The 11,134-nt window shown below is 33.8% G+C and overlaps 1 protein-coding gene and 1 pseudogene across 2 annotated transcripts; one reads left to right on the plus strand and one right to left on the minus strand.

Moving 5' to 3' along the window:
* Positions 1-1,416: 1,416 nt before the first annotated feature.
* LOC127094043 (alpha-galactosidase-like) lies at positions 1,417-2,206 on the plus strand (annotated as a pseudogene).
* A 315-nt stretch (positions 2,207-2,521) lies between these two features.
* On the minus strand, positions 2,522-9,804 carry LOC127091005 (uncharacterized). 2 transcript variants are annotated; one of them, XM_051029493.1, is made up of 7 exons: positions 9,381-9,804; positions 8,392-8,603; positions 6,661-7,333; positions 5,759-6,125; positions 5,253-5,347; positions 4,116-4,310; positions 2,522-3,351 (listed from the first exon to the last, which is right to left on the minus strand). In XM_051029493.1, the coding sequence occupies exons 1-7, from the start codon at positions 9,582-9,584 to the stop codon at positions 2,674-2,676; spliced, it is 2,424 nt and encodes an 807-aa protein (XP_050885450.1). In that variant the 5' UTR covers positions 9,585-9,804; the 3' UTR covers positions 2,522-2,673. The 2 variants fall into 2 exon arrangements, with proteins under 2 accessions (XP_050885450.1, XP_050885451.1); XM_051029494.1 differs by having other exon boundaries at positions 8,392-8,616.
* Positions 9,805-11,134: the final 1,330 nt, after the last annotated feature.

The raw sequence follows: 11,134 nt of genomic DNA on the forward strand, positions 1-11,134 counted from the left end.
AACAGTTTGAGAAAACGCGCGATTCAAGGCTTGGCAAGCTTCAAATCCACTCCTCTATCACTGTTATGAAGCTTTATGAAGAAATTGGAGCTCGTAGTGGCTTAGATCTTGCTCAAATCTGAACTTCCATACTTGTGTTCTTGAGCTTGCACCACACGAATCTTGGCCAAATGCTGCAATTAAGAGCTTGATCTACACCAAATCAATGTCACAGAACAAGAATATGCAAGAAAATAGCAAGGTTATGTGAAAGAAATTTGAATTTGGATTGAGAGAGAAAATTGGAGGGAAAGAGAATTTAGATCTAGAAATGGTGAAAATCCCTGAAATTCTGTTATGATTATGAATATATACTCTATGCTAATCCACTCCTAATCAAAATTAAGCATGTTTAGTTGAGATTAAGTGAAAATAAGGTGTATTGGCAAATTTGGAAAATTGGTGGTGCATGGAGCAATCTCACGTGAACAGTGCTATATGGCTGATCAATTTCACTTAAAAACTTCCAATTAACACAATGGCAGAGGTGATTTGTTCCCATGATGCACCAATTTCAAAATTAGCATTTTCCCTCCAAAATAAGCATGAATATGCATATGATCATATGATGAATTTTCATGCAAAGTGATGAATGTTTTGGAAAGTTCATGTCATGAGAAGAAATTGGCAAAAAGGAGCACTCAATTTGGAGCCATGAGTCAAAAGATATGGTCTTTTGAAGTTTCAAGCACACTTGGCAATGATTTGATCATATCTCCTCAACCATTCATCATAAATTCATGATCTTGGACTTTTTGGAAATTGGAGAGAGAGATCTTCAACTTTCATGTGTGACAAAATTTCATTTGAAGCTTCTTTGATGATGTAAGATCAAGTTGAATTTGAACTAAAAACTTTCCATTTTTGGAAACTTTTGATCTGACCTCAAATTCTTCAAGATATGCATTTGACATGATGAATAAGCCTCTTTTGGACATGAATGAAGTGTTGAAACTCATTTCTCCACTTCCTATCCCTCAGTTGACTTTCTGTTGACTTTTTGGTTGACAGATGACTTAGAAGTGCTCTGATCAGCTTGAGCCTCAACCACTTGGTGGATTGGCTCCAAAATGAAACCCTAGCTCTTGTAAGCTTCACATAACAATCATATGATCCTCATCCAAGAAAATAACCTCATCTCCTTGAATAACCTCATTTGGATAAAAAAATGGATACCCAAATTTTTATTTTAGCATTTGATTTGATTTTTTAAAAATAGAACCATTTGGATACCAATTTAGCTATGGATAACCGGTTTTTTTGCACACCCCCTAGCTAAGGTGCATGAAACAAATTTTAAATAACAGTTGTTAAGACAATTTAATATATATTGAGGTAGTTGTTTAACTACTTTTCTGGGTTTAAATAGGCCCCTTGTTGGTTGGTTGTGATATTCAAGCAATGGATAATACAACATATGAGCTGATATGCAACTCGGAAGTTATTGCAGTAAACTAAGGCAAGTAGACTTTCTTGAAAGATAAATGCATTGATTTCTTCAATAAAGATTTCTTTGAAACCAACATGCTTTGATAAACTTGGAGTTCAAGGAAAGAAAGTCAAAAGCAACAATGATCTGGAGGTGATATCTTTATCTTTTCATTTTTATTTGTGTTTGAGTTTAAGTTCCTCACAACTTATAATGATACTAAATTTTCTTCACATTTCAACACAAACTGGATCTGCAACTTATAATGATACACAAATTTTCTTCACAATGCAAACTAATGCAACCTTGTAGGCAATATTATTTGTGTATTATATCCATCCATATGATACCCATGTGAAAATTGTGTTATAGTTCTTGCACACAATTTCTTATTAGAAATCTATGGTGATAGGTATGAGTAGGACCTCTTAGTAATAACAAAGTAGCATTTATCTTATGGAACAGAAGTTCAATCAAATGCAACAGTAGCTGCATCCTGGATAAGAATGGGTCTGGAACCAGGAACTAAAGTTGATGCTAGAGATTTATGGGAGGTAAGATAGTTAGTCAGGCTTGTTCTTTTTTATAGTGCAGAGCAATTTGAATTTCTATGGTTTTGATGATGTGTGGTGATATCTGCAGCAATTGACACAATCTTTGGTTTTGGGAGAAATCTCTGCTGAGTTAGATTCACAGTAGAAGAAGATAATGTATGTTCTGACACCCAAAAGCAATTAGTTTCTTGTGCCAAAGAAGATAAACAGTAGAAGTCATGTTTTGACACACACTGTGTTGGCAAACCATTCAACTAGTCGTTGCTCCTATCGGGGAGCGGACAAATAAAGGAACAACACATTATTTTTCACCTAGAAATATGCTTCATAAATGTACAAGTTACATTGTCTATCAACTTCTAAATGTATTTGCAATTAGAGGTAATGTTATCCACTTGATGCTGATGCAATAAGTTTTTTTAAATCTCATTGACTCTAAATCAAAATGTAAGATTGGCTAGTACATTAAATGTAATGAAGTGAAGAAGTAACTAGTGTCTTGACCCCAAACAAGATCTATTATAATGAATGATCATTGATGATTAATAATATCTAAAGCGAAACATTCCTCAAAATGAGAGTAAACATGAATCTAAATTGTATGGATAGAAATTGTTTTTCACAAGATCATCATACCATGAACTACATTTATCATGGTCCTCGCATCTTCTCAACAATGTGCCTGCTCTTTTCTTCAATATGACGTCTTTTCTCTTCCAACTTCTCCCCCATTTTCTTCCCCAAACCTAACATCCTTTCCTTTCTCCCCATTTTCTTTGGAAGTCCATCTTCATGGCCAAGGGTGTGATTTTGTTTCTCCACCACTACCATACTTCCATGTGGTGAGAGGATTTCTGAAATATTTTCCATCTTGTTTTCACTAGTTTCGAGTTGATTGTCATTCTGTAATGAAGGTTCTTTTAAACCCCTAGTATCTTGTGGTTGTTCATTCTCTAATAAAGGTATTGTCAATTCTTCCAAGCCGCTGCTGCTCTCCAGTTTTTGTGAACCAGATGAACTTGTTGGTAGTACTAAAGAATCTGATGATTTACTAGTTGGTTCATGACTAGATTCGACACTCTTCGGTTTTTGTTGTTTGTTTGCTTGACCATTAGTTGAGGTGCTTGCACTAGCTTTTGACCTAGCTTCCACTCCACCAGAAGATTGCTTATTGGTATTAATTGAAGTGGAAGTCTCATTCCTAAATTCTTGGTTAATCCATATGAATGGAGCAGCATTTGAAGGAACCCAATCTTCCTTTTCTGCTAACATCCATGGGATACATATGTTTTCACAATTTGGGAGAACTATATTTTCCAAAACTGCTCTCTGCATGAGCGAGGTTGAATTAGCTTACAGTTAAAAGCAACTTTTATAGTCCTTTTTACAGAGAAATGAAGTTTAAACATATTTCATAGCCTACTGAAGTGTACTGAAGATTAAGGATGTCAACAATCTTGCAAAATGCATAATAACTATTTGATGCATACATAAACATAAACATCTCAACAAAAGAAGGTCTTTGTTAAATAGATGTACAATGAAAAATAATATTAATAAAGCCTGATTTCTATGGTTACACACTTAACTGAAGGGTAGACATTTGTAATGAGAGAACATGTTGGCATGTAAAGGAAGCACATATGAACTAACAGAAGGAGGAAAAAACTTAGGATCGGTTTGCGAGTTGATTTTTGAAAGGAAGGGCTACGTCTATATTTTGATACATATTTGAAAATTTTAAAAAAAAAATTTAAAACAATATGATACATTAGCATATAATTTTATTTTTTTTAATTTATTTTTAAAATATCAAAAGATAGACGTTGTCTGCCAACGTCCTCCCCTTCAAAACCCTGCAAAAACAACTCGCAAACAGACCTTTAAGGCTTTATATATTTTTTTGTAATTACTGGTATTGATGATATACGTAAAATAGTTCTAGAAAAATAAAATAAAAATAAATAAAATGGAACGAGAAAACATTTAAAATTGAAGACCATAATAAAAAAAACTGCAAAGCTGCAGGGAGAGAGCAGTATTTAACTAAAATTGTTGAAATTATAAATCAAATGGAAAGAGAGCTATCATACCTTTAGCCTATTGACTATTAATGAAGAGAAGTACCCAGTAGTTATCTTATTTTCTCCAACAGAAGACTCCACGATGAAATCTATGTCTGGCATTGATGTGAAACCATACCACAGTTGATCAGAGGGAGGTGGTTTTATATGCAAACGCAGCGTCCCTTTTAGGGATGCTACTTTTATTGCCAAAGAGAGAGGAACCTTTCAATAAGAAATCATTTGTTACTTTGAGAATAAAACAAGGTTACCTGTTTATAAACTGATAGCTATAGAAAAATAAAACATCTGCACATTTTTAAATATTTAAATGTGTATGTGCATGAATGCATTAGAAAATTCTCAAGGCCAACATTTGCAATATTCAGGAGTATCCAAATGAGGTAAATTACAATTCCCTGCATGTGCAAAACAGGAAGAGTGCGGGTGAAGATGACATGCATAGCTAATGTCAAAATACTCACAGGTGCACGTTAATCATTTGAGTCATAAAGAAATGCATATATGAATACCAAAACTTAGTAGAAAATAAAAGTCAAATAGTGGTTATAATTTAAGTAAGGTTACCAAATGATAGATATCTTAGACCCGTTGGATCACCCCTTAATGGGCCGCTGGAGCCACACTCCAAATGTCTAGTAGAGTGTGAGGGAGTGTGTCAAGAACCTTGCATTGGATGATAATATGACCCGAATAGTGGTTATAATTTTTATAACTAAAGGTGAAAATAGAAAATATTTTTCAAACCAAAAATATCCTTAAATTGGACTCAATGAATTTTTACAAAACCTATGCAAATACCGCCTCTAGTTTCGTATTATACAAAAACCTCCCTTGAGGTTAACTTTTCATGGATATATCTGTATGAAAAGATTTTGCATGATACAAGTGTCTGGGAAACAGTTACAAAGAGGAGGTATCAATACAATGAAAAGATACTGAAAGGAAAGTCAGTATATTTTGTAACATCTGAAGGGCTTTCGGTAGGTTAGTGTAATTTCCTAAGGTATGTCACACATCAAAATAATGAGGGAAAACACATTTGGTATAACCACACAACATGTTTAAAATAGAAAGAAGTCTAGGAACTGCAAAAGGCGTAGTGGGAATAAGCAATGAACAGAATAATGGAGTAGTAGAAAGTACCTGTGAAACTTGTTTAGCAACAGAATTTAACACTGATTTCCATCGTGGTCCATCATTTGAGGAAGGCATTGTGCTTTTAAAGCTCTTTGATGCATCTGCTTAGGGAAAAACAATATTCACATTATTTCATCGATCTAAATACAATATAATAACACTTCCATATATGAAAACTATTAACTATCTCCCCTACACATTTTGAAAGTTTATGAAAGCAGAACTAGAAACAATTGTTTCTGTATCCTCTAGGAAAACAGAAGGGAGAAAACTACAATGAAAGCCACACAATTCTCCACGTACCATTCTACCTGTAAGCTTAGTTTTAAAAAAATGGAAATTACAGTAAAAAATAGATGTGGAACCAAAAGGAAGTAGATTTCAGGAAGAAAAAGGATAATAAAAAATTGGGTTTGATAGAACTCTGATAAAGCTCATAAATTATTGGAATTGATACAACCTCACTAAAAAGTGCATGAACAATTGAATTTTTTTGGGATTTATTTACTAACCATTGTTTCGATTACCATCATCCTTTTGCCCTTGAAAATCATTATCTCTGTCTTCAAGTTTCAATTGCTTTTCTAAATATTCAAAACCTTCAAGAAGATCTGATGGGACAGCTCCAACATTGCTCGGCTCCGAATTTGAGTCTTCTGTCTTTGTTTGGAGCTCAAGTTCACGAGCTTCAAGCCTTGTTTCAATCTCTAATACTGCTCCTCCAGAATATTCAATGTCAACTTCTAAGGCCCAAACCTCACTCATTTCCATAGGAAGAACCCTCATTCCTACAATACAAGGTGGAACATTCCCAGTATTGATGTCAGTGCAGATGATTTCACCAATATAACTGGGAGTCCTCATATTTGACAATGTTCTCTGTGGCAAAAAAAAGAGAAAGAAACAACCATCATTTTTCTCAGAAAATATAATGAAATGTGGTTTTCTAAGCTGTTGTTCTCTGTAAACAAACACTAGAGCTCTTTAAGAAAATCAACTACAGTTCAAACAATTATTGGAATCAACGCTTACTTTCTCCATTTACTTCCTTTTTTATCTGGGTGATTTGACGGGATATAAATCTATCCTAGGACCCAATCAGTAAAATTTACAAAACCACTCCATAGAGACATTTCAAATGATAGAACATTCTAAGTTAAAGTCTTAAACTTAACAGAGTCCATCTTGTACCTATAATCAGGAGTTTTTGGAACTACTAAAAATGCAAAAGGCTTTAATATAGAAGATATAATAGCTTGTATTTGTATCATGTTTTCAGCATAAAATTATCAATTCATACAACAAATATTGCTAAATAGCTAGAAATTGATACCAAAATGAAATGACGCTAAACAAACATAATAAAAACAGACTCATGCAAAAACATTTAAATGTCAAACGGGAAAGGTTAAACCTGAATCCTTTCTTGCAACGATCTCTTTAACTGCAGGCTGCCTTTGACGTCAAAAAAGAGTCGGGAAATCAATAAATTCCAGCATAATGTTCCCTCATCAATATCAAACTTCTTTTCAATATCCCTTTCAGAGCTGACGGAGTGAATATTCTCGCTTCCCAAATGTGGTAACTTCGAAGATAATGGGGTAGCATTGTCTACCAAAGAATTTTTAAGATGCTTTGATGTTGAATCAGTTCCCAAAACTGCATCTTGGCTAGCACAAAGGTTCTCGGTGCTCTTTTTTCCTTCATGGCCGGACAATGAAGTCCAGGTAGATTTATTTTCCAAACCAACTCGGGAAGTTTTTTTAGCGATTTTTTTCAAAAACTGACGAACTTTTGAGGAAGGATCATCAGGCTTTATATCCCTTTCTATTACCTCAACACTTAATCCTACTGATGGTTTCATAAAACAATGATACACAGAATTTAAGGATGCCAGGTAACTATGAAAGTCCTCATGCACCTGGGTGAACCATTTGATTTTTTCTTTTTCTTCAGATGAAGCTAGATAGAGGGCCTTACACCATGCTTCTTTTTCCCATGAAGTTTCCAGATACAAATATAGAGTTTTACTTCCATTGTATATTACTGAGGTCTTGTTTTCCACTTTGATGGGGAACTTTTTTGCCCTGTAAGATTCATCACCAATTTGTACCAAAAAGACAAAAATTATTATTATTGGAAAGAAAAAAAACAAGTCTCACATAGGATAGAGATGACACTCCTCACTTTACAAGTTGGTTTTGTAAGAATGAGTTAGACTCAAACCAATACAAAAACTGAAAAACCTAATAATCATCAATCAAATAATAACTCAAAGTACTTAATTTCCTTAATATATGACCGGTTGTTAAAACGAAACTTATGGTTTATTTACTTCCCGAGAATGTTCAGTTTTCAATGAGTGTAAAACAGCTTTCTTCTCACTGCCACAAATTCATCATATGCTCACTTTTCACTTTTGGTTTTATGAGTGTAAAGAAGCTTTCTTCTCACTGCCACCAATTCATAATATGCATAGTTTTCATTTTTGGTTTTATGAGTTTAAAGCAGCTTTCTTCTCACCACCAATCCATCATATTTTTCATTTCCATCACTATATGCAGGTTGTGAGTTACAGTAGCCTTTTTGGAATTGGTGAAAAGGACTTTTCGCATTATCCAATTTTCTAACTGACTTTTCTTTCTGAAATTTACAATTAGAACAGTTGGACAAACACATTATAACTTTGATTATTTATTTTAGAAATGAAAACAGTAAATTTAGAAAGTAAACAGGGCCTAATATTTCCAATATTTTTCTACTTATGATATCGAAAATCCTTGCTATCAAAAGCTACTTTAGTTTAAGGTATGCAAGGGTCAAAAGATATGAGATTTCCCTGTGCCAAATTAAATACCAGTGAAGTCTGCAAATTATTTTACATTCTGAGCATTGAGTCATACGTTAAATCAAAATACATTCACTTGGACAATCTTCCTTTTGAAAGGAACAAAAGAGAAGTTAAAAAAGAGGAACTACAACTCTGGCCACTATGGTAATTCTTGCTACCTGTTAGATGACTTTGTCACTTCTTTTTCTCTACATTCATCCTAGAATGTTGCATTCATATATAAGAGAAAAATTTAAGGGTACTGGAATCTAATAAGAGAGTAAAAAGAGGGTCATAACATTGAGATGACATTACCATTTTTTTGAAGAAAGGTTTGAAGCTGACACAGCTTGAACTGTACAACTCTTGAGTTCAATTGTTGAGTGCGACTGCAAACCATCAGGTTTTCTTAAAATAAGTGACTCACCCTTGATTGTTCCATACATTTTAATAGGTGAAACCTCCAATAACCCTTTTCTTTTTGGCTCTTTTGGAATTTTTCCTGATTCAAGGACCCAAACCACACCCTGAAAGCCAAAACTATTATGATAAAGAGTTTAATAATAAATAATAATAAAATGTTCTGTTTATTCACTATTTTGGTAATCAAATACATAGAACCTGTTTGGATGAACTTATTTGAGCTTATCTACTCCCATAAATTTTGTGACACTATTAGGGAGACTTAATCAAAACAGTTTATGACATTTTTCATAAATTTTTAAAACTTATTTCTATAAATTCTTCAAGATAGCTAATGAAAACAACTTATAACATATATAAAAACAATTTATATTTATTTTATCTTTTGTTATAAAAATAGTTTATGCGAACTTATTCATAAGCACTTATTTTGATAAGCGCTTGTGCTATAAGCTGTAAATAGGCTGTTTACCCAAACAGGCCCATAATCTTGTGTATTTTGGTTTCACTTTTGCACTGAGTCAAATTTGATTTCAGAAATATAGAATTGATTATGCCATGTTTAGATCTGCATAAGCTGAATTGATATTAACTTAAACTAGGAATTAATTTTTTTTACTTCTACAGTAAATTTTATCCCTCAATTTAACTAATTCAACCAGTTCTACCAAATATAAATCACTTTCCCATTCAACTCATTACAAAATCGATTCATTCAAAATCAATTTTGTTCACACAATTAGCTTACACCGCCCTCTCTAACTCGAAGAAACTTCAAAAATTATTTCTAATTTTCAGTATTTTACCATAACGAACACAGTAACACAACACAAGTGAGAAAAGGGGGAAAACCGGAGTTGGAGTTTGAGCTGAGAACAGACCTGCTTGTGAGACGCAAAATGAAGAGATTGTTGATGATCAAGCTGGTTTGATTCAGTTTCCAGTTGATGAGCTTGTTCGCCATGGAGCGTGTGGCTGTGGCGTAACCGTTTGATGATCCATAACAGTGCCAGAGCTTGAACGGCAACAACAGCCACCACACCGAATCCGAATCCAAGCAAAATCGAACCCCAAAATGAAGGCATTTTGATTTTTGAGGCAGAGAAAGTCGGTTACTACTTACTAGTCAGGTGAATAACATTGTGATGTAGAATGCAAGTGAGAAAAGGAAAACGGTCCCTACACGGAATCAAAGAGAAAGCAAACGTTATGTCAAAAGAGGAAGCAAGCGCGTTGATACAATCACAATTCTTTTACCCTTTTTTTTCTTTCTTTTCTTTTCTTTTTTGACTCAATTAGTCAGGTCTCCCCATAACTCCCGTATTGTTTTTATCTATAATAATATAGTAAGAAAATAGAATGTTTTGGGAATTGTTTTCTAAAATAATCACATTTTTCAAATTAATTTTTAAAATAATCAATATGTTAAAAAAATTATCGGAATAACCATATTTTTAAAAAGATGTGTCAGATCAACTGACGCATTCATTTAACAGAAAACGAAGACGTCAGTATCATTGGTGCATGCTTTAAAAATAATGCATGGAGTCGTCAATGTTGTTGGCGCATGCATGTGCATCAGTTATGTGGCGCATAGTTCTTTGGCGCATGATTTTGAAAGTTTTTCTATAAACACTTCGTCCTTCACCCATATTTTTTCACACAACCTTCACCCTACAACCATATTTTCTTTCATTCTACTTCAATCTCCTTCAATTTTTTATTTTTAATCATGTCTGAATACATTCGAAAGAAAAATGTCGATTTAATCTTTTCCGTCGTTGCGTCTCCGATAAAGATTCAACTTTGGAATATAGATTCGTTTGAACATCTTAATCGGACGTTGAAGTGTTGGTTAGATAGAGAAATTGGAGATGGTGAAAGGATTAGAAGAATCCAATGGCTTGTGTACACGTTCAACCAAAATGGAGAAATGCGTGAATGAGTGGATATTAAGACTGACAGAGACGTTCATAGGATGATGCATAATATGTTCAAAATTATTTTGATGGTTGTAATCGCTTAGTTATTGTAATGGTATTTTAATTGTTTTAGTTTTTTGTGTTGTTGTTTATGTGTTGCTTGTGTGTTGAATGTCTTGTATTTGTTTGTGATAGTATTTCCTCACAAACTTATCATATGAAATAAATTTTGTTTTTTATATATTACAAAAGAGATACATGTAAATTTATCTTGTTGTGTTCGTTCCAACACTAGGAAAGTTAGTACGATTGTGACCTTGATGACGACATGAACTACATAATTTAACCATTTTGTTCACCGTATCCATTTCGGTTCTAATACGGGTGTTGTTTGTGCGACCTTTTTTCTTTCTTTGCATAACTTCGTTGTGCCAGACAATGTCCCCTTGATATTCTGGCCAGTAATCCTCTTTTGCCACTATTGAAAAACTAATTTTGTAAATATTTGATAGGCTTATGACTTTGTAAATGTCAGATAATAAGTAAGATGGATCCCTTCGAACCTTTGAACATGCCGCAATGACATGGGAGCAGGGCGTATGAAAGGCTTGGAACTTTTCGCAGTCGTACCAACCTGTATCTAGTTCCACTCTGTATTGTCCCATCGACATGCCTTTATTGTGATCCATGGACTCAACAACACTGTGTCAACC

This window comes from Lathyrus oleraceus, chromosome 6, assembly GCF_024323335.1.
Source record: "Lathyrus oleraceus cultivar Zhongwan6 chromosome 6, CAAS_Psat_ZW6_1.0, whole genome shotgun sequence".
Lineage (NCBI taxonomy): Eukaryota > Viridiplantae > Streptophyta > Magnoliopsida > Fabales > Fabaceae > Lathyrus > Lathyrus oleraceus.

Bases quoted from the DNA above. Each gene is read 5' to 3' on its own strand.
- LOC127091005 (XM_051029493.1), bottom strand. From the start codon at position 9,584: ATGCCTTCATTTTGGGGTTCGATTTTGCTTGGATTCGGATTCGGTGTG. The intron at 7,334-8,391 runs GTAATGTCATCT...TGAATCTTACAG, and splicing joins AACCTTTCTTCAAAAAAATG to GGCAAAAAAGTTCCCCATCA. The intron at 5,348-5,758 runs GTTAGTAAATAA...TTCCCTAAGCAG, and splicing joins TGATGGTAATCGAAACAATG to ATGCATCAAAGAGCTTTAAA.